This window comes from Artibeus jamaicensis, unplaced genomic scaffold, assembly GCF_021234435.1.
Source record: "Artibeus jamaicensis isolate MK-2021 breed Jamaican fruit bat unplaced genomic scaffold, CSHL_Jam_final contig_64, whole genome shotgun sequence".
Taxonomy (NCBI): Eukaryota; Metazoa; Chordata; class Mammalia; order Chiroptera; family Phyllostomidae; genus Artibeus; species Artibeus jamaicensis.
Window position 1 is genome coordinate 11280592 of NW_026521911.1, and position 24867 is coordinate 11305458.

Consider the following 24867-nt stretch of genomic DNA (forward strand, 5'->3'; position numbering starts at 1 on the left):
GATGGTGTTTCTTTTGGGATTTTAGGATCCTCTTCCAAGCTCATGTGGTCATTGACAGAATTCAGCTGTGTGACTGGTTTCTCTGGCCCTGCTAACTGTGGACCAGGGACTGCCCTCAGGCACTTGCCATGTGGCTCTCTCCATAGGTCTTCTTACATCACGGAAATTTGCCTTATCCAGGCCAGCAAGACAATCTGTTTACCTTTCAAGTGCTCACTGGATTAGGCTGGGCCAACACAGAATAATTTCCTTTTTGACTGACTCAAAGTCAGCTGGTTAGAGACCTTGCTCCTCCTTACTGGAGGAGTGATATCCCATCATATGCACAGGTCCTGCCCACACTCAAGGGGAAGGAATTATACAGTGATGTGGGTCACTGGGTGGGGGGGTCACCTTACAATTCCGTCTGCTGTAAGTGTTCATCTCTGGCTGTCATACATTTGAGGCTCAAGTTCAGCATTCTGTTAAATGGCTGGCTCTGCACACTGAGTTGTGTTGAGGGCCTTTGAATTTTACACAGCTCCTTCATACTTACAATTTCATTGAATCCTTACCATGGCTGCCTGAGATATATGCTTCTACCTCCAATTTACCTGTGAGGAAACTGGAGGACAGAGACCTTAAAAAGAACTCCAAGGTCACATAGCTAGAAAATAGAACTTGAGACCCAGGTCTTAGAAGACTCTAAATAGTATGCTCTTTTTCCCACATCATTTTTCTGTAGCAACCATTGAGATCTGAGCTCAGTTTGGAACTTGACCTAATTAGGGAGAAAGTTACTTTTCTCCTCATCTGTCTCCGAAAAACAACTTAGAACTTAAAAGACATAAATATAGAGCCAGAATTTCTGGGTTCAAATTCTGGCTCCCACATTGACCAGCAGTACAATCCTGTGCAAGTCACTTAATTTTCCAGTTACTGAATGTTCTACTCTAAAAAACGGGATAATAAAAGTATGGGTATAACCAAATTATTATATAGTTTAAATGAGTTAATATCAGAAAAGTGCTTGGCACAGTGAAGCACTACATTGGTCTTGGCTATTATTATTATTGATCTGATTATTATATTTCAATTAATGTAAGTCCATATTACTACTCTCCTTTGATTCAACTCATCGTGTTAGTTTTCTGGACTTTAGATTATCTGAAAATATTAATATTATTTAATTGTCAAAAATATAATTTAAAATGGAAAAGATACATTAAAAAATTTTTAAGTGTCTCTAACTCATAGGCAAGACCAAAGAATTTGTCAAATAAAACTATGTTTTATGAAATTTTTTGAATGAGGGGAACATATCAGATTCAGTTGACTACATAAAGTTGAGAATAGAAACTATTTTAATATCATACATACTTTTAAATGGGCTTTAGGTCTCCTATATTATGACCAAGAGAAAAAGAAATGTAAAGAGATAGGAACAGGAAGCTTAGGGAATGATATAGAAGATAAAAGGTGCCTGAAAGGCAGAAAGAATGAGAAGAAAGGGAATAAAACATCACAGAGAAAAAGGGAAAGAAACAGAGGCCAGAGCAGAGGAAAGACTACCGAGATGTAGAGAGGGCAGGTAAGGAAGGGGAGGGGGAGCTTTGCTAAAATTTATTGAGCACCTACTATCTAGCTGGCATAACTAGGGATTTAGGTTATCTCACTGAATCCTCAGAACAACTCAGTGAAGTAGCTATTATTGTCATCATTTTACAGATGAGACACAGTGACTAAAAGACTTTATCTTTTCCAAGTCCAAGTATATTAGTATACAGATATGAGAAACTGTATCTTTCCAGAGCCTATTGTAATGTGCTGCTTTCCTGTCCATAAGGACTAACCCTGAGATAATTCCTCCTTACAGCTTATTGGTCCAGCTTCAGTCAGTGTGCTTGTTACACTGAGAAAAGACTCCTTAGGTGGGCTTGGGTGGTACTGCCTCTTAACACTACATTAGAATGTTATTTACTTTAGTCAAGACCATTTAAATTCTCAATAAAGTACAGCACCATGTGGTTGATGCCTCAGGATATGCCATCTTTTTCTGAGCCTGTGCTTCCTCATCTTTAAAATGTATGCCTTGAACTAGATACATTTTCAGATTCTAAAAATCTATACTTAATGTCATGCTGCCAGATTTTAAATTATGTTTGAACTCTTAGATGTCTCCGAGCCATTCAAGTTCAAGGCATAAAGCAGTGGGGTAAGAAACAATCTCATCAGCAGTAGCAAAGATGTATCAAAATGAAGTGGAAACCCTCACCATAGCTGTCTTCACACAGACAGAAGGCTGTAATGTGGGTTGGGTGTACATATATTTGGTTTCTCAGGACAACTATTCAGGAGTTTTGCAGGTTGTTTATTGCCCAACTTCAGGAGGCGATATTCATGTACACATTCATAGGCCACGGTTCTGGCTCTAGGAAGCCAATACAAAGACCAATGGGTAGAGGTCACAATGAAGAAAACTGTGGCTCAGTAGAAAAATGACAATTTTTTGTGATGTTTAGAGTTCCCCCTTAACACTGCGAATAATTTAGGAGGTTTTTAGGCAGAGATCATGGAACATAGGGAATTCTACTATTAAACGAGAGATTAGTGAGTACATAAGTGACATAAGTGACATAAGTGACTTATTTTTGGATGTATTCAAAACTTGAAGAGTAATCTTCTTGTCTTTAAGCCTTAATTTCCTGAGTCTATATTATAATGGCTATAATAATGGTACATAATATACATAAATGTACATAATATATATATATAATAGTAGTTTATATTTTTATTTATTTACATCTATCTATCTATCTATCTATCTATCATCTTAGCATAATACCTCACATGATCAGAGCTAAAAAAATATAAACCATCATTACACTTATCTCTTTACAACTATTAAGTGATCCTTCCAGAACAGCAGAACTTTCTTTTATCTCCATGGGCATAATATCGCCACCCATGCTTGCAAGCAAAGAATGGTGGCACCCTCAGAAATGCCACTTTTCATGCTTAACTATAGGCTAAGCACATAACATACAGTACGGAATAATGATGGTGGCCCACCAATTTCTGAATTACCCTCTAATATCCCACATTAGCAGAATTACCCTCTAATATCCCACATTAGCAGACCCAGGGCCCACCATGGCTCACAGAATTACACAGCATCTATTTCAAACTGTTCACTCTGTAGCGGGGATATTTCTTCACTCAGAAATTAATGTTGTCAAATCAGCTTGAAAATCCCATTGTCAAAGAGCACATGTTACCTGAGGGAGAGTCACTCATTTATTTTCTTATTGAGAGGAGATACAGATGTACCTTAAAGAAATTGTGATTCTCACACACAAGCTGTAAAGATGCAGCTGTCGAAAGTGATCCCTGCATCAGAAGAATTGAGTGGAGTACGAAAGTGTCCTTGGCTGCTTTACAAGAAAACCTACAAACTAGCTTATTTATGCTAAGTGAAGAAACAGACTGAGAAAAGCCTATGGAGCTTACATTTCTGCTACTTCGGTCATTGTCTTCACTGTGGCTCCATGCTGGCTAAAGTCATTCTTACCTATAGGACTTTGCTTGTGCTAACCTCCCCCCTCATTAATTTACCCTTCTCCTTCCTCTTCTCATTCATTTGGAAAGAGTTTATCGATCGACTTCTATATATAACTGCCTGGTCTGGGAGGATTACAATTAGGTAGAGGCACTAAAATCACATGAGGGCATCTTTTTCTCCTCAAGGAAATCTTTTCTAATTGTTCCACATACAACAGTGTGTTTTAGCTAGTGTTTTGATCTCTGACAGAGTTTTATATATTGACTAATTGCCTCAACTGGGTAACTCTTACTCCTCAAATAATCTTCAGTTCTTTAAAAAGAGGGGCCCTGACTAAAGCAGCTACTACTCCCCCCTCAGCATTATCAGCTATATGCCATCCAACTGCTTCATCTCAACTTGTGGTCTTCATCCAAGTCAAGCAGGTTTCTCTCTGTTGGGACCATTTGCTCTTTCTCCCTCTGTCTTCTCATTCAGATTTTGGGGGTTAGTGAAGTCTTAATTATTTTTTAAGACACAGAAGAGAATCTTATAGAATAGTTTTCTAGACATGGTCCAAACTCTGACCTAAAGCCCTTACAAATAACTGCTGAATCTATAAATATTGAATAGACACAGTGTCTATAACATCATGTTATTTGTTAATATTACTTAAAATATATTATTTTCCTATACATTTTATTATTTGCTCATTAGCTCATAGGATTCTTCTCTCCAACCAGACTGAAGTTCCCATGGAACAAAAGCTATACCTGCATCCCCTCCTCACAGTGCCTGGACTGATGAATGTGATAGCCATCAACTATCGTGAATTATATACCACTTGAAATTCAATAGACAATGAGAGACCTGAAAAGTCACTACAGGACGTTTTTTTTTTTTTTGACAGCCTTCTCTGTGAAGTATAGAACTTTTGTAGAATTATTATTTTCCAAAGGTCCAAACATATCTCACTGATATGGCAGATCTACTTTCCAGATGATTCCAATGTGTCAGTTCTTTACCTGAGCCTGCCATCCTCTGCTGCAGCACCTCCTGGTATGATCTTCGTAATAAATATGCCAGGGTCATCTCCAATGTGGGGATTATCTGTCCCTCCAGCAATACTGAATCCCAAGCCAGAATTCCCCTGTAGAAACAATAAGTAGACGTTAAATGATGTGGCTGTCACCCCAACCCAGTTCTCCTTCCATCTTATCATCTCATGGCTTAAGTGGAAGTCCCGTGACAACAGTCCTGTGTACAAAGCTATAAAGCATACTGCACTGTCAGCAGACAAAGAAAGGTCATGGAAAACGCGATAGTTCATTCCTGCACTGCAAGCATTCCAGGGGCCTTACATTTTTTCTTATTCCAGAGGCTTTATATTTTTACTTTTAAGAAATGTTTCCACTTCCGCCAAGATGGAGGCGTAGGTGGAAGCATTGCGCCTTCTCACACAACCAAGTTTAAAAACAACAAAGTTTTAGCAACAAAAACGCAGCCAAACCACAGAAGATTGAACTATACAGAAGTCTGACAACAACCAACCCTTCAGCCAAACCAGTAAGAGGGGCAGAGCCAGCAGCAGAGCTGGGTCGGGCAGAAAAGATCCACTGGACCGACCCGGGTGCGCAACCCAGGCACACAGGCAACTGTGGGTGGAACCCAGGTGTGGAGTAGCAGCGAGTGGACCCACTGAGGGTGAAAGGCGGTAGACTCACTGAGGGCTGACCACAGTCACACATTCGAGCGCAGATAAACCGGTGAAGGAGCGAGCGGTGAGACAGACCGTGCAGGCCCCAGTGGCGGAAAGTGGCAGAGGGGACCGCCATCTTCCTTCTCTGACCCCGCCCCCACATACAGCATCACAAACTAGCGACCTGGGTGGCATCTCTCTGACCCGCCTCCACGCATAGCGTCACAAACCAGCGACCTGGGTGGCCCCGCCCTGGTGAACACCTCCTCGTACAAAACAGGCACAAACAGACCCAAACATGGCTCAAGAACAACTCAGAGCCCCAGAGCCAATAAATCTAAGTGATGAAGAAATAGCCAAACTTTCAGATGCACAGTTCAAAACACTGGTGATCAGGATGCTCACAGAACTGGTTGATTTTAGTCACAAATTAGAGGAACATATGAAGGCTAAACTAATTAAAATAAATGGAAATGCACAGGAAACCAATAGTAATGGAAAGGAAACTGGGACTCAAATCAAAGGAGTGGACCAGAAAGAGGAAAAAAATGACTGAACAGAAAAGGATAAAGAAACAAGAATTCAAAAAAATGAGGAGAGGCTTAGGAACCTTCAGGACATCTTTAAATGCTCCAACATCCGAATTATAGGGGTACCAGAAGGGGAAGAGGGACAGCCACAAGTGGAAAACTTATTTGAACAAATAATTAAGGAGAATTTCCCCAATCTGGCAAAGGAAATAGACTTCCAGGAAATCCAGGAAGCTCAGAGAGTCCCAAAGAAGTTGGACCCAAAAAGGAATGCACCAAGGCACATCATCATTACATTAGCCAAGATTAAAATGAAGGAGAGAATTCTAGAAGGAGCAAGAGATAAGGGGACAGTCACTTACAAAGGAGTTCCCATCAGACTGTCAGCGAATTTCTCAAAAGAGACCTTACAAGCAAGAAGGGGTTGGAAAGAGGTATTCCAAGTCATGAAATCCAAAGACCTACATCCAAGATTGCTCTATCCAGCAAAACTTTCATTTAGAATGGAAGGGAAGATAAAGTGCTTCTCAGATAAGATCAAATTCAAGGAGTTCATCATCACCAAGCCCTTATTATATGAAATGTTAAAGGAACTTACCTAAGAAAAAGAAGATAAAAAATATGAACAGTGAAAGGACAGCAAACTCACAGTTATTAAAAATCACACCTAAAACGAAAACAAACTAAGAGGACAGCTAGATCAGGAGCAGAACCATAGAAATGAAGATCACATGGAGGGTTACCAACAGGAAAGTGGGAGAAGTAGAAGAAGGGAGAACATACAGAAAATAAGTAGCATAGACAGTAGGTAGAAAATAGATAGGGGGGAGGGCAAGAATAGCAGGGAAATATAGAATCTAAAGAACTTGAGACACGTGGTCATAAATTAAAGGGGGTGAATGGTGGGGGAGGGGTGTGCAGGATGGAAGGGAATGAAAGGGGGAATAGAACTGTAATGTCATAATCAATAAAATATATTTAAAAAAGAAGTGTTTCTTTTATATGGCAATAAAAATTATCATTTTACAATAGAAAATAAGAGCTTACAAATTATGTAATATAAAAATACAAAAAATGATCACTGTCAATTGTAAAAATTAAACACAAATATGAAAAAAGGATGGAAGGAAATGAGTTACATAGAAACATTTGATTTGGTAGAATAGTGAACTTTGGATATTTTCAATATTCTTGTTCCAGTAATATTTATTCATCAAATAACTGTGTTCCTATGTAACAAGGAACTTTGATTTCAGAAGTAATGGCTGCTTCTAAAGTCATAACATATGTGAAATACTTTTCAGTTATAAACAGGTTTTAATTTACGGTACATGTAGAAAAGTAATGCATTAATGCTGCAGCAGGTAAATTTGAATAGCTTTTTTCTAATAAAGTGGATTACTCCTGCTTTATTACTTCTTCAGATTATAGTAATTAACACCAAATATACAATATAACCTTTTGAAATTTGTATGTAAGACAATTAAAATCTCCCTAAAATTCACAAATCATCTTACTTATTAACATATTTCTTATTTACATGTTCTCTTTATATCTATCTCCATGGCTACTTTATACTTCCACATTATAATTTTCTTTTCTAATTTACATTATACTTTAAATTATCTCTATACAGCTAAGTAGTCTTTATAATTATCTATTTTATTTTACTTATTTTTAATAATTTCTCATTTTAAATGACTAGATAATTATTTCATCAAGGTCATATATCATCATTTATTTAAATAGTCCTTGGCCACTGGATATTTTTTTGTGTGTGCATATGTATATATATATAACATATATACATATATATATATGCACACACTCTTATGAAAAATATAGCTTACTAAATTTATGATCACTTGATTAAGTTCTATTCTTGGGTAAAAAAAGATGAGGACTAAGAACTGGTAGTTAATCCACAAAATTAATTAGGGCAGACAGTAAAAAAAGTTCAATGTTAAGATAGGTCAGCTATAAACTGTCATACTACTGTAAAGTCAAGATACTGTTTACCAATTTTATGGGTTAAATGAATAAAACCCTAAACTCCAGAGGGTTGTTTTCACAATTGCATATTTTTGTTGAAAGGCTTAAATTAATAATTCAACCACAGTAAGTAAAATCGCATGTCTTTATACTTCTAACATTTGTCAAATTTTGATTGATCTTTGAAAAATTCCAATGTTCACTGAACAAAGATATTACTTAGTAGCAGTCATGTAATCATGAATTTTACATTTATGAAACACCAGCTGTATGCTTGGCATTAGACTAAGCCCTGGTACTACAGCACTGAATACGTCAGTTTCTGGGGCACATGAACGGGGTACAGAAAACAGGAGTGGCTAACAAGAGAAGAAACATAGGGACTTTTCCTGAAGGTGAATAGCAGTTAGTTACTTTTAAGGGGGTCACTAGGAGAGCTGGGGAGGAGGACAGAATGTTCCAGGCAGATGGAAGAACACATGTAAAACTCTGAGGTGAGAAAGGGGATGTCAGGTTGGTCTAAGAAACAGACAATAAGGCTGGAACAAAGAAAGGAAGGAGAATTGGATTCCATGAGTCTTTATCATGAGATTCTCCAGAGCAGAATGCATATAAATCCAGCTTTGGTTTTAAGTACCTATTGGTACTAGATGACTGTATCAGTATTGGATAAGCATCTCCAGTGTGACTATCTTGAAGCTAAAGCTACAGAGATTGAAACAGGATGACTTTCACTTTCATGGAGTTCAAGGCAGAGCAGAGAAGGCAGTGATAGTGTGGCATCTGGTGATCAATTACACTGTCATGCTTATGCCCACCAAGATAGCATTTAGGTGATTTATAAGGCAGTATCTAAAGTCTGGGAATTCTGGAAGGAAAGGATGAGAATATGAGCATCTTCAGTATGTTTGGGTCTAGCTTCAAGAACACTGACTATAGTGTATTGGCCTTACTAGACCTCACAACCTCAGGGATAATAATTTCTTGATTAATTAGGGTAAGGAATAAGGAAGACAGAGATTGGGAGATTCTCAAAGGCTTACCTCTAACAGCATCAATATTTTTGTAGAGAGCACTCAAAATTTGGCCATTTGATGAAGCTATTCATGACATAGCTCTTATTTTCTTTATTCCTAGTTTTAGACTTTTATTCCCAGGAACACTGAACTGAACTGCTGACTTTTTTCTGCATAGTCCATAGTATAACCTCTCTTTTAGCCTTTGTTCAATGCCATTTTCTCTACCAGAATCTTCCCATCTTCCCCTTGACTGGCCTTTTCCTTTTCATTTTCTAAGATAGGGGTCAGATGGCATCTGTTCCAGAAAACATTAATCAAGCATCCCAAACACCTTTCCTCTGGGTAAGTTGTTCCTTTTTTTAGGTTTTTATAGATTTCTATGCTTATCTATGTCATGCACTGAGTTATTTAAAGTTATATGTTTATGAGTCTATCTTTTCAAACTGAGCTTGCAGAAGGCAGGAACTATGTGTGTGTATATATATAAATATATATATACATATATGTATGTATGTATATTTGGTGACTTATTTTGGCATATAGTATTGTTAAATATATATTTGATAAATAAAATAACAAACTTACTGAGAATATTCAAACTCTAACAGTAAAACTCAGAACACAATAAAAGGTCCATAATGTGTTAAGGGATGTCATATAGAAATAAAAGCAATTTTGTTCTCTGTGGCTACAACAATAAAAATGGAGAGCCCAGAAATTCAAATTGTGGCTTAGGTAAAAGATGATGAGTGGAACTGTTCGAACTGTGGACAGGCTGTTTTGGAAGGGAGGGAGGGCTCTTCTCGTAATTGGCAGCTATCTAATCAGTAGACATAAGGTACCCAATTATCTCTCAAAAGGTTAAACTGGATAACTTTAAATAATTTTTCTGGTTCTCTGGCTAGATTTGCAGGAAAGCTGTTTTTACCAACAAAGAAAAAGGAAAGCATTAGGAATCTTTAGAAGAGAGGTAGATCACTGTTGCATTTTTAAAACTTATTCTGTGAAGCAATAGATTTTTTTTATTGTTGCCCAATAAATTTTTGAAATAACGACTATTTTTTAGAATTGATGAAGAGTGTAGTGGCTCTGGCATTACTAATATACATTTCTCCCTTCCCTCAAATCCACTCTGAAGAAAAGAAATAAAGAGACAAAAAAGTTCACAATGAGGAAAGGTAGGTAGAGATGGGTAACTGGACCTATGTCTCTGGTCCCAAGGATTCCCCAAAGCTTTTGTGTTTCATTTAAAACCAATCTGTCACCTGGGCCTGGCCAGTCACCAAGGTTCTTTAGAAGAGCTTTATCTGAATTCAGCTAAGGAAATTATTTAAATTACTTTCCTATCTTCCCCATTTATTCTATCCCAGCCACCGCTTTCAGGTTTCTGCTAGCAGCCAGCAGCATTCAGTGGAGAGAAGGACAGATAAAAAGCAATAGTTAAATTACTGCCTGCTGTTCTCCACAGCTGAATCACTCCAGTCCCGTGACAATCATCCCAGGGCCAGCCAGCTGCAGGGGAAGACCCCTGAACCTCTCTCTTCTGAGCAACAGTATCTCCATGTGAATAGGCATGACCCTGGCTGACACCCTTAGATCCTGAAAATTGTGTCTAATTAACCAAGTGTTGATACTTGACCCAGTCAATGGAAATTGTGAGGTGGCATGCTGGTGAGGGCAGCCCCTGTACAGAGTTGTGGGTGGGCTGCTGTTCCCTTGCAGCTGGGCAGATCCCACGACTGATGAATGAAGCTGGCATGGACCATTCTTCTTCCCAGTTCCCAGTCCTCCACATTCGCTGACTCTTGCTCAGGAGCACAAGCCCATTGCCTAACCACATGGCACTTCCTCCTTCATGCGCCACACTCCATTCCTCTCAGAAAAGGAATCAGCAAAGAGGAAAGGCACTTTGCCACTTAACTGATGATTATAAATATAAATGCAATATAATCCGAAAAGGTCTTTTTGTCATTAAAATGTGTTCTCCAAATGAAAATTACATCCCAAAATGGGGTTATAAAAAAGAAGAGGGAAAATAATCATATGCACTTATAGAATGTTCCATTGACAAAAACGTTCTTTGATTTTAAGAAGTTGCTACTAATTTAAAATACTATTTAATATAATAATTTCTAGAAATTTATCCTAAAGAAGTAATCAGAGGTGTGTGCAAAGATTTATGTTCAAAGTGTTGTCACAGTATTATGTTTCTAACACAAAAAACAAAAAAACAACTCACAATTACAAAATTCTCAGTCTGTAAATGAGACTTCTTTTTTTCACATAAAACTTTTAGGAATTGTGAACATCCTAAAGTCTGCTATATTAAATTGTATTTTCTGGAAGCTGCTGAGTAGACTGCATCAGGAAATCTTCATTTCAGGATTGGTAACTGTAGGTTTGGTAGGATCATAGAATTGATGATTCATAGGAAAGTATTCTAAGGGGATGGGGGACTGTAGAAAAGAAGCAGTGTCAACAAACAGGTAGAACTAGAATGCCAGATTATAGTAGGCCAAATAACTATAAGAAGCAAAGGGTGATATAGTAAAGGTAGACTACTGTTTCTGTGAGTTTTGTTCTTAGGGGAGATATGGTGTAATGTCTGATGAAAAGGAAACAGAGGAGAGGAGAGATTTTTAGAGGATGATGGGAGGGGACTCAAGCGTGTCTGTGGGATAAGGCAAAGAAGACAAAAAAACAGAGACAGACTTGGAAAGAAGGATGACAGCTAAGGGGTAGAAGGATGTTAGGGGGTGAAGGGATTGAACAAAAAGGAAAAAGAACTCGTGGAGAGGGACAACAGTGTGGTGACTATGTGGGCAATATAAGGGAACTAAATGGTAATGAGAAAAAACAATACAAATTTTTTTTAAAAAGTGCTTTTCAAAGGAATATTAAAGCTACAGAAGAGATATGGGAAGAGATACCCATACATATGGGTATGTGGGAAGGAGGAGTGAGAGGGGTGCCTGAGTCCAGATTCTCTGAATACTAACAAAGGTACTGGTGAAGAATATGCATGTGTATATGTATATGTATATGTATATGTATACATGTGTGTATGTGTATGTGTAGGTATAGCTATATCAAGGAGTACAATGGTATTACAAAATGAAAAAATCTTTGCAATAGGTCTGTAGATAAAAAAGTGGAATAGAATACAGGACGTAAATTTTGATCTCACTTTATAATATATATGCAGAGAAAAATTTTGGAAGTCTGTATCCATAAACATGTTATTAGTGGTTCTCAAAGGATATAAGTGGTATATATGTTAAAAAACTTTGTCAGTCTGAGAAAATCCATTTTTAATTTTTCTTATAAATATAACTTTCTATAAACACATATATATACATTGTAAAACTTGTCTAACAAAATAACAAATAAAAGTTTGCTTTTTTAGAGTATACCTCATCTTTGGGTAGGTTGAAGGATACTCTTCTGAGATAAGAATGACCAAATTCTTATACATAAAGTCTTATTTGAAGGTGAAAGAAATTACAGGCTTTTTTAAAGGGAGAGGAGAAGGACCTAAAGGAGTTCTTGACTAAAACATGTATTTCAATATTTGCCTTGTACATTGAGGTGTCAGAACTTCAGAAGGAAAAGTCGAGAATAAATTTGGAGCCTTATGTAGAGCAGTAAAATGTTGGGTTTGCAGCTACAAGGCAAGTGAGCCACATCAAGATCAGTAGGGGTTTGTTGAGCAGCAGTAAGGCAGGATATCATCAGCATGATTAGGGGATTTTCTCCCACAGTGCTTAGTAATCTTGAACAGTGAAAAGGGAAGGTTTGATTACTCTAGGGCTGAGTTTGAAAATCAGATGTGGTTGATTTTGAACAGAATGAGGAATATAAATCAGAAAAATAGCAAAGGAAGAGAAGCAAGAAGGATAGTCTTAGACTGAAAGAATAGAAATGGGTAGAAAGACTGAGATCATAGCAAGGTCCAAGTATAGATTTATGGGGAACAGGGGATACATGAAGGGGCAGCAGGCTGTGGACCCTGCGAGGTTTCAGTGTTCAAGATTTTAGAGATGAAGAAGTAAGTACTCACTGACAGTCATGGGAGTGTGTAGAGGTCAGGTGGTTGTATTAAAGTGATGATCAAGTCACAGCATTTTGTGGCCAACACTGAAGTTTCCTCGGAAGACAGAAAGAGAATAAATGGAGAAGAAAGATATGGCCAGAATTGTTTAGTGAAAGTGAGGGAAGACCTAGACTAGAAATAGAAAGGGGGTAGGATGTGAGGTAATGTAGCAGTTAAGAGAGTTCCAGGCAGAGGAACAAGAGATGACAACCCTAAAAAGGAGAAAGTGCTTGAATTGTTCAGGGAACTAAAAGGAGACCAGAATAGCTACAGAGTGATAAGGAAAGGAAAGAAGAGATGAGGTTAGATCCGGTAGCAGGGATCAGATGCTGGGGGCCAGTAGGACACCATAAGGTTTTAGGATCATGAAGATTTCAAACAGGAAAGTAATGTGATCTGATGTAGTTCAAGATTACACTTGTTGCTGTAAAAACTTACTGGAGAGGGCAAAAGTGGGGAATAGGGAGACCGGTTGCAGCAGCCCAGGTCAGAAACTGATGGCAGTTGGTAGGCTGGAAGCAGCGGGGATGACGAGATTCGAGACATGATTTAAAGGTAGAATTGACAGAACTTGTTGTTGGAATGTGTGATATAAAGAAAATTAAAAAAATGATGCATAGGTGGGCAAAACTGCCATGTAGGAGATGCAGAAGACTGAGACAGTAAAGAAACCAGGTTGGAAAAAGTAAATTAAGAGTTCATTTTGGATGCTTTTATGTTTGAGGGATCTGTTGGTGTAAGTGGAAAGGAAGAAAACTTACTGAGAAAGAATATCAATAGTGGTGAACACTCAGAGTGTTTTCTATATAACAGACGCTGTACTAGACCTTACAACTAACTCCCTCCTTAAGGACAGTCAAGACATTGGCAAGAAAATAGGTGGGTAATGGCAGAAATAACAGCAACAAGTGCCTGGCTGCTATTTCCTTTGATCCCCAGAACAACTCTTTGAGGGTATATGTATAAATGTTTTGAACGTAGACCTAGGAGTATCGGTGTTCCTGAAGAAACTAGGTTTTCTTAATAAGGAATGACATGACAAATGTGATGTTTTACTGTGATTAATTCAAGGACAGTGTGCAGGCTGAATTAAGACTAGGCTGAGCGGATTGAGTCAGAAAGCAAGAGGAGTAATTTGGCATCATTTATAATACTTGAGCTGTGAATTCTTAAGATCTGATTTAGAATGCTGTCAATGGCACTCCAGCTATAAAATTTTCAAGGAACATTTATCTTGTCCCCTACAATAGTATTTAACTGAAATGCCACTACAATGTGATATATACTTGTCAACAGCTCCCAACATAGTCTCAACTTTTTGGTCATTTTTCCAATGTAAGTTGGTAACAATGGACTCCATTAAGCCTTCTTTTTGCCATGATGTGTCTGCTTGTGTTCTCTGAAAAGTTCCTGGCACTTGAAGGATTAAAGTAGATATCTGTTTATAATAGTTTCAGTGTATAGAAAATAAAGACATAGGGAAATTCACAAAGCAATCAGTTACCCCATCGAGAAACTAGGAGTCATCCTTGATTCCTGCCTGCCCATTAGTCCTTACATTTTACGAAACAGCATGTCTTGTTGATTGGACCCATAAAATATCTCTTAAATCCATCCAGTTCCTCTCAACGTGTATTAACACTGCCCCTGCTTAGAACTTTGTTAGTTTTCTTTATTGCTTTTCTGGCTTCCAGGCCTGACTCACTTCACTCTACCCTCATAGTGGAATGTGCTTAAAGTAATGAGTCTCAAACTCAAATTCTACAAATGAAGACAAGATATACAGAAAGGTGAAGTGGGCCCAGGAGACAAAAGCAGCAGAGCTTTTTATGTGGTCCAGTGTGGCCCAATGGTAGCTGGTCTTTCTATTGGTAATAAAGTAGGGAGAATTAGGGATTGAGCATACATCTTACCTAAAGGGAAGAGCTACTATTCAGCTCTCATGAAAGGTGGACATTCCAGAATGGGTACCTAATGTTGGGAGATTGTTTTTGCCCCTGAGAGAAGCCGGGAATCAAATTTTCTTAAGTAAAATATCAGTTTTTAAATGTTGGAAAATTACATACACTATTAGTCAATTGTGTTCCCTCTGTGGTTGGCAGTTTGTGAGGCACATTCTGTGGCTGCCACACAAGTCAACATTGCAAGAACTAAAGAAAATTCTCCTGGAAGCCAGAGATACGATCTAAGGGTCACTATTTTGTAAACTGCGCTCTATTTAAGTTAAGTTCTTCACTATAGCTTACCACCCATTGGCAGCATGTGAAGAAAAGTGCATGACCCAAAAATAGGTGCTCACTTTACCCTTCATTCCATTCTGTGTCTGGTTCACAAGTTTATTGTTACACAAGTGTTGCATTACCATATCAATACTTGTTTACATGTTTATCTTCCTCATTCTACTTGAGCATTAATCCAAAGCATGAAAACTGAGTTATGTATTTTCTATGCCAGAATCATGTAGCACCCATACCTGAAAATAACTGGATAAGCTCTTTCATGAACTGAACTAAACTGCTTCCTCTCCCTAGAATGCTTCTTATCTTCTCTTGTAGAGAAGTATTTGAAATGAACTTGATGTTTGAATACATCAAGTTCATTTCAAATACTATATATAATTGCTCCACTGGTTCAGGCAGGTCTGATTGCTCTTTCCTATGTGATTCCACACAACCTCATTCATAACGTGACTAAGACAAAAAAAAGTTATTTGTACACATGTCTCTTTTCCTCCATATTCTTAGCAGCATCTGGAGGGAGGGGCATACTATATTTGCAACTGTATTTCTAGCTCTCAATCTAATTCCTCCTGACAGAAAATACTTAGTAAATTTTTCTGGGTTAAACAAAATTGATTAATACTTTAAATAATTTGTATAATGAGCTAACAAGGAAAGGTCATATAAACAGGCTACAAGAGGAGTATTTGGTTTCAATGTAAAAGGGCTAAAGGTTGAATCACCTAATTAGTTTTGTATTTATTTATGTGAGTATCTACTATGTGCCTGAAATTGTATCACATTCTGTGAAATAAATAAACAGATAGATAGATAGATAGATAGGTAGATAGATAGATAGATAGATAGATAGATAGATAGATAGATGGAGGCACGGTCCTTTTTCTCAAGGTGTTTACAGTCCCACTGGAGAAATGTGTCACAGTGCAAAAACGGTATGGCTGTGGTTCGGTATTTTGCATTTATCTTTGGCTGTTCCTCTCCCTGGGCCCTCTTGTTCAGCATTTGCCAAGTTCTGTTGATTTTATCTCTTGAGTACCTCTTGTTTTTAACCTTTTATTTCTACTTCCACTGCTTCTATCCTAGCTAATTTTCTTATTTCTTATTGCCCGAGATATTGTAAAATGCCACATCTGAGAATGATCACTTTATACATCATTGTTTTTGATTCATTGTGTTTCAAAAGTATAATTTTCCCATTTTCTCTCAACGCAACAATTCAGATATTCTTTTTTTCTATTCCAAATGTTCATATAAAAACTGTTGAACAGAACAATCTTATTCTTTTCACTCTTTGCTAAACTATGAGGACATTTTAAAAGGCTGATTCCTAGAGGTTTTGTGTGTGTGTGTGTGTGTGTGTGTGTGTGTGTTTACACTTACTCTTTCTTTCTACCGGTTCTTGGCAGCACTAGAGGGGCTCACTCACTACAATGATAAACTTATATCCCTTAAAAACAACTCTCCTTTGAAATGGTAACTTGGAAATAACCAACTGCGACTCTGACATAAGCCTCCAACCCATACCCTCACCTCTACTGATCCCGACTAGGCCAAGAGGAATGAAAATGGGCACTTGCCATCAGCTATTAGGTACCACTCTCTGGAAATCTATTAAGAAACAAACCTCTGAGATTGCTCCTGCTGTGTGTATGTCCTCGCTCTACTACTTTCTGGCTTGTGATCTGAGTAATTAGCTTAAGTTCTCTGACCTGTAGTTTCTTCATTTGAAAAGAAACAACACAGCTTTTGGGTTGATTATAAGCTGGTAATACTCAAGGGGTCTTCCAGATCAAAAGCATTTTCATAGTAATAAAATATTGTCTTTTACACTCTTTACCTTTGCACTGATGGTACAAAAGCAATGGTGTGATGGTGTGTAGAATTCTTGGTGCCTTAGCATTAATCAAGGCAATGGCACCAAAGTGCACTAATGATAGTTGAATTCTTCGGCAATATATTCCCAATTAAAGTCCTTTTTACTTAAGAATATATTTCTTAAAATATTTTATTTATTTATTTTTAGATAGAGGGGGAGAAGGAGAGAAAGAGAGGGAAAGAAACTTCAATGTGTGTTTGCCTCTCGTGCTCTGTCCTAGTGGGGACCTGGCCCGAATCCTGGGCATGTGCCCTGACGGGAAGTGGAACTGTTACCCTTTGGTTTGCATGCTGGAACTCAATCCACTGAGCCATACCAGCCAGGGCTCACTTAAGAATAGCTTTGTTGGAGCCATGAAAGCTATTAATTTTATAAAATTTTGACCATTGAGTCCATAATGTTATAATATTATGTATAATGAAACAAGGGGGTATGCCTAAAGTACTTATGTATATTGCATACAGGGTAAAGCAAAAAGAGGTTTATAGTTGAGTGTGCAAAATACAGAGTTTACACTTGTATTATTATTAATTAATTGTTGTATTATTTTACATAAAAGCAACTGTAAACCACTTTTGCTCCACTGTGTATGTTTTCTCAAGAAAAAAATATCTGTGCAATCATTTGAGTTGCAAGCTAAACTAACATCATTTTTATTTAGTACCATTTTTACTTAAAAGAATGACTGACCAACAAACGATGATTATTTAGTATTGGGTATTTGGCAACCTGGAAATTAATGAAGTAAGCTTGTTTTATCAAGAAAACAAGTAATAGTATTTGTTGAAAATCATAAACCTTGAGTTTTCAAGCAAACATTTGATTTTTGGATACTTTATATTCCTCACCATGTGCATAACAGTTTTCCAAACTTTAAAGGCTTTTCTAATGGGATGATTGGTAATATTAACAAATAGGAAGTTTTGATATTGCATAATGAAATATGGCAATATTTGGATGATCTGTATAACCCAGTAAACCAATATATTGTTATTTGATTTTTCTTGTCTTTTTTCCATTACCATTTAGTGCCCTCATAATCCCACCTCCCTGTATCACCACACTCTTGTCCATGTTCATGAGTCCTTTTTTCTTTTTGCTCAATCCCTCCAACTACTACCCTCTACTATTTTTCAACTAACCAATGTGTATTACAGACCCATGCATGAGTAAGAGATTCACTTAATGTGTAAGGTAGATAAACAAATTTGGGTGTAACATAGTCTAAAGAGTTCATAAATATAGTTTCACATTCTGCGATGCAACTAATTTAAAAAAAATGACCATTTGTGGGTTAGATAAAGTTCTTCATGACTCATCCTTCTAAATTTGGTGGCCTCCACTCCCAGAGAGGTTGCCAGGCCCTTTATGAGGCAAATATGGAAAGAAGTAGAACCAGCACCCCAGCACTGGAACCAGGATACCTGGGCCCTCTTGTTACTTAACTTGCACTTTCACCTTGAGCAAACATCTTTAACTTTTCTAGATCTCTTGTTTGAAAAAAAGATGGTAGATCAGATGCTATACTAAACAAGAGGAAATCAAAACAAGAAAACCTACCATTTGTCAAGTTTTGGTTTAACATCAAAGAATAGCCACAATTACCTGAAAGGGCTTCGGAAACACCGCATCTTTCTCAATTATGTATCTGTGAGAGGGCCTCATTCACTACAACTAAAATAACATATAAAACAGATTAAACACAAATATGTTTTCCCATACAGTTGGTTGTCTTGCTAATTTAATACTGTTTTCTTTAGCCACGCAGAAGCTTTTTATTTTGATGAGATCCCATTTGTTTATTCTTTCCTTTACATTCCTTGCTCTAGGGGACATATCAGTAAAGAAGTTGCTGCGTGAAATATCTGAGATTTTCTTGCCAATGTTCTCCTCTAGGACTTTAATGGTGTCACGGCTTACATTTAAGTCTTTTATCCACCTTGAATTTATTTTGGTGTATGGTGTAAGTCTGTGCTCAAGTTTCATTTTTTTGCACGTAGCTGTCCAGTTCTCCCAACACCATTTGTTGAAGAGGCTATCTTTACTCCATTTTATGTTACTGCCCCCTTTATCGAATATTAATTGATTGTAGAGAGTTGGGTTGATTTCTGGGCTCTCCGTTCTGTTCCATTGGTCTATGCCAGTACCAGGCTGTTTTGATTACAGTGGCCTTGTAATACAGTTTGATATCAGGTATTGTGATCCCCCCTACTTTGTTCTTCTTTCTCAAAAGAGCAGCTGCTATTTGGGCTTGCTTATGGTTCCATATAAATTTTCGAAGTGTTTGTCCTATGTCTGTGAAATATGCCATTGGTACTTTAATAGGTATTGCATTGAATCTGTATATTGCTTTGCCAATGATACCTCAGACAAAGGTTTAATCTTCAAAATATACAAAGAACTTACATGACTCCACTCTAAGAAGACACCCAACCCAATTAAAAAATGGGAAAAGGACTTGAACAGACACTTCTCCAAGGAGGACATACAGAACATTCAGAGACACATGAAGAGATGCTCAATATCATTAGCTATCAGAGAGATGCAAATTAAAACCACAATGAGATATCACTTTACACCAGTCAGGATGGCTATCATAAACAAAGCAACAAACAACAAATGTTGGAGAGGTTGTGGGGAAAAGGGGTCCTTAGTTCACTGTTGGTGGGATTGCAGACTGGTACAACCATTATGGAAAACAGGATGGAATTTTCTCAGAAAAATAAAAATCGACCTGGCTTTTGACCCAGCAATTCCACTGCTGGGATTATATCCTAAGAATCCTAAAACATCAATATCAAAGAACCTATGCACCACAATGTTCATAGCAGCACAATTTACAATAGCCAAGAGTTGGAAGCAACCTAGGTGCCCATCAGTAAATGAATGGATCAAAAAATTGTGGTACATATACACAATGGAATTCTATGCTGCAGAGAGAAAGAAGGAGCTACTACCTTTTGCAACAACATGGATGGAACTGGCAAGCATTATGCTGAGTGAAATAGGCCAGGTGCTGAAAGACAAATACCATATGATCTCACCTTTAACAGGAAGCTAAACAACAAAACAAACAAGCAAGCAGAAAAAAAAACCAAAGACACTGAAATAGAGAACAAGAGGATAGTGACCAGAGGGGAGAAGGAAGGGAAGTTAAGGGGAAAAAGGGGGAGGGATTTGGAGGAACAAATAGGAAGGACACAGGGACGAGAACTAAGGGGGGTGGAAATGGGAGGGAGGTGGGGAGCAAGGGGTGGGGGAGGCTGGGATGGGAAAAATAGACAAAAAACTGTACTTGAAAAATAACTAAATAAAATTAAAAAAATAAAAAACAAACAAACAAAAAAACAGATTAAACACATTTGAAGAGAATCTAGATGTGTTATATTAATCTAGATGTAAGAGAGATTTGCAAAAATGTAAAACAATGCCAGTCTTTTTGAACATCCTTTTTGTTTTGAAAAATATAGTTTTAATGAAAAGTTACTGATGTTAACACAATGGATTTATTCTTGTTATTTATAAATTAATAAATATTTTTAAATTCTAAGTTTTAGTTCCTAATATGATACATATTGATAGATTAATTGCATATAAATAATATAAGGTTCTTTAGTAATTTTGAGTACAAATTGGTCCTTAGACCAAAATGTTTAAGATCTGCTGTTGTGAACAGTCTATAAGATGTTGCTCATATGATACTTCACAGGGCACACTCTAAGGGCACGATACAAGCCAATAAGCTTATTATACAACAAGTGTTCAGTGTTAGCCAGCTATGATACCTTCTTGAAACCAGCCTTGATTCACATCCATTTATCTTAGTGTGAAAGAGAACCTAAGGAGCTAAGGCCACAGAGCACTTGAGGAGGGAACGGAAGAGATAGGTCCATCACAGTTTAACACTTTCGGATTGATAATATTATTTACCACCTCAGGACATAATATAAAGGCCCAAGTCCTGAAGTGAAAGGGTTTTCAACGTGATGTGCTTTTTTCTGCGGCTGCACTGATAATTTAAAATCATGTACAGGCTTCCTGAAACCTGGAGCACGATCTCCCCCAGGCCTGGTGTGACTTCACATTCATGTACCAAGCACATCATTAGTCAAAGGCATCTTAAAGCTATGCTGAGTCTTTGGCAAACATTTTTAGTCTGTTTGACATATGCACGGACCATTGACAGTGACGGTTTCAAAGCCCTTTTAAGTTTTAAGTTCAAATAACATTGAAGGCAATGTTATTTGCAGAATTTGTGTGCTTTACTAAAAAACATCATCTATAATTTTAATAACTATGTTAACATAATTTCTTGGGGACAGAAGGCTAAATTCTCCTCAACCCACATTGTCACAGGTCTTAAAATCTGTTCAATGGTATTCAAATGACCCTAACTTCATGGTGCTGCTCGTGAAACAAACACCCAGGAAACAGAAATATTTTGGGGGGCAAATGGACTCCATGTTCCCTTATAAGCATGCTTTGGGAGAGGAGAAGTGGTGGTAGGAAAAGGCAGGCTGCATATACTCTATTCCTCTGGAGTGGCCTTGGTTTTCTTTGCAATCCTAGCAATTGTATTAATAGCAATTTGTGTTAATCGTATTGCTTTCGTAGGGGGTGCAAGAATTTTAAGTCATGAAAACTGTTTCCTTTTTGGCTTCCTCCTTTATTCTCTTTCTCTCCCAATAGGCTTCTGTCATCATGTCCTCTTTATGGCCCTTTAACTAGAAAGGTTCAAGTTCATTTCTGCCTTGGGAGCTTTGTGATTGCTTTCATATTTACCTGCAGGATTTTTATACCCATATTATTCTTCAGAAGGTAAATCAAGTATTACCATGTCAAAAGAGCCTGCCCTGACCATCAATAAACTCTCCTCCCCAATACTACTATACCTCATTCCTCTTTATCCACCAGTTATTTTCTTCATATTGTTTGTCATTGTCTGAACTTATGTTGTCTATTTGCTTATTTATTTATAGCTGACTCTCCCACTACAGTGTAAGCTCCAGGCGGCAGGGACTGTTCTGCTGTGTTCGACACTATACTGTATTCTCATTTCCTAGAACAGCAACAGGCACATGCATATGCATTGAAGAAATATGTTCTTAAAAATGAGTGACTTGATCAGTCAATGAGATGCTGTAATACAGTTTAACTAGTACAAGCTTTGGAGTTGACAAACCTGGGTTTCAAGCCTGACTCTACTTATTAAGTGTGTGATCTTGGGCTAGTTCCTTAACTTCTCTGGGTCTCAGTCTGCTCATCTTAGAAACAGTGACTTTATTCTGTTGCAAAGAAGGATGTTTTCATGTGCAAAAGCACACAAACTGTTTGACATATAAAAGGTAATCAATAAAAATTGTATCCCTCCCCCACTCACCCTGAATACTGACTATGTGCATGATATTAATCCTTAAGTCTCTGACATTACAGAACTTAGCATCTTTTGGGGAAGCAGAATACAAAGACATAATGGATACATAGCATTATGTTACAATGGATACATGTTAGTATATATTAAGTGCTAAGTAAATGCCTGAGGGAGAAAAAACCCTTTCATTGACTTAATACTACCCAAAGAATAAAGTCTAAATTTAGTGTAACATATATAACACTTCATGATTAGGCTCCACCTTGCCTTTCAACTATAATTTCCCTCTGGTGTCTTCTACCTAGAAGGCACACTAATTAACTCCACCACCCACGTGGGTGTGTATGTGTACAGGTTTGATAAACCCTGCAGCTTTGCTTGCACCCTTTCCTTCTCCTTATATTTGAATTCTGACTGCCCAGAGCCTGAAGTAATTGTCACTTGCTCTGGTAAGTCTCACTTGATTTCACACTAACCCAGTCTTCAAAATTGGAAGCAATTGTTCCCTCATGTAAGGTCCCAGAGCAGACAGTTATACCTCTTCCTAGGAACTTTTTACTTTCTATCTTGTGTTTGGAGCATATGCGTATTTGCTTTATCTCTTAGCCTAACTTTCAAGAACATGAGGCAAGCAGTTGTTTATGGTTTATCTTTGTCATTCCCCAAAGCCTTGTGTACATCATTGATATCCTCAACACAGAGAGAGATGACTGAGTGTATGAATTTAAAATAAATAAAAAGAACTTAGTGGGAGACTTAATTCTCTACCTGGGTCTTTCATCTTAGGGCTGTGCTCTTTCAACTAGATTATGTCTATTTTACTTTACAGTGCTATAAACAAAGGATAGCAGATATTTTTTGTCTTATGCCAAATCCAATAAACTCCGAAGGCTTCCTGGAGTACTGAATCAAGATCTTGAGATAAATCCCATGCCGGAATGGATGAGTGCACCATACAATTTAGCATGACATAATTATATATTACATTTACTAGCTAGCTTGTTTCATAATTCTTGCTCTTACACTTTATTATTTTTGTCAGAGCTTCCTGAGAAGTCCATGCATAACTCTTCTTTCATGATCTAACTGTCTTACAAAGTGCTAAACACAATGGCTCTCCTTAGCTTCTGGACAACGTTTACCATTCTTTGCTCAGCCCACAAAAGCCTCTCACAATCTGCTCTTACTTGCCCCACACCGCTCCTCCAGCCATCCTTCCTTTCTACTCCTATTTATAGTCTCCCAAACATCATCATGATGCTTCCATCTTCACGCCTTCTACCCCCATTTGTCTAAAATCACTTCAGGCATTATTTGTTCTGCAGAGCTTGTGTGACTCAGCAGTTGGTTGATGGGTGTTTTTGTGCTCTCAGAGTGCACTGATCTTGCTTCTGTTGTCCCTGCCTTCTGCTGTCACAGTTATGACATTACATTATAAACACGGGATTCACTAGAGCACACAATTTTACTTATGTGCTCATAGTAAGTAGGCAGTATTTGCTGAATAAATAAATGAGAGTTTTATTTTCGTTGATCATTACTAAGTTGGCATTTTTATGGGCTTTATCTTAGTTATTCCATAAAACAATACATCTAAATATCTGTTCCTTTCTATTTAATCTTGCTTCTACCAGTTACAAAAGATTAAGCAGTTTACCTTTAGAAGAAGAAGAAGCAGAATAAGAAGAAGAATAAGAAGAAGAAAAAGAAGCAGCAGCTCACTCAGCCTCCTGCTGCATCAACAGGTGAATTAGAATAATAGTTTGCCCAATAGAAGCTTGAAGGAACTAATTCACCTCAATGGTTTCCTTTTAACTCCCTAATCACAGGCAAAATCCACTAAGACTTTAAAAGAAAATGAGGCTTGAAATGTACTTCATATGGCTTTTAGGGTGTTCTCTCTATTAAAGTCCTGCCCAAACCATTTGTTTCTAAAGAGCTCACATTTGACTAAGGATTTAAAAACACATTTTAAATGTGAATTTTAATTCTCAGCATCAACTCTAGAATACATCTACTTCCAAAGGTAAAGTAAATAAACTGAATTGGCATGCACCAGAGAGAAATATATTTCATTTAGAAGGTACTTAACTAGAATATAAAAAAATCTCTTTGGTTTTTTTTTTTTACCTATTCTTTAGAGGCAGAGGCAGAAATATGGGGGATTTACTTTCTTTTATTTTGCAGTAGAAATACATTTTATTTTTATGATTCAGGCAACAAAAACAATTCCATTCACTTCTTTATTCCCTAAAATATCTTTCAGACACTGAAGTCTAAGGGCAAGTAGAAATGACAAAAAAATGTTGGCTTACTATTGTACTTTAGGCAGATTAATAATTCTCATTGAGGCATAAATATGACTTGCCACATTCTGCCACTTTGAATCCTTTGTGAATACACTCGAAAAGAACAATGCATTTATAAAGTCCTTTAATATCTGCCACATCACAACAAATGATGAGCCTACTTCCAGAATATTGGCTTTGACCTCAAGCAAATTATGCAATAACGCTTCCTTGAAAGT

At 37.4% G+C, this 24867-nt stretch overlaps 1 protein-coding gene across 13 annotated transcripts in view; it reads right to left on the reverse strand.

Annotated features, from left to right (window-relative positions):
• DLG2 (discs large MAGUK scaffold protein 2) overlaps positions 1-24867 on the reverse strand; it is a 1926133-nt gene that overhangs the window by 572516 nt on the left and 1328750 nt on the right. For all 13 annotated transcript variants that reach the window (XM_053670841.1, XM_053670838.1, XM_053670836.1 and 10 more), the window contains one exon: positions 4546-4670. In XM_053670841.1, coding sequence (XP_053526816.1) covers positions 4546-4670 — 125 coding nt within the window. The remainder of the gene's footprint in view (positions 1-4545; positions 4671-24867) is intronic.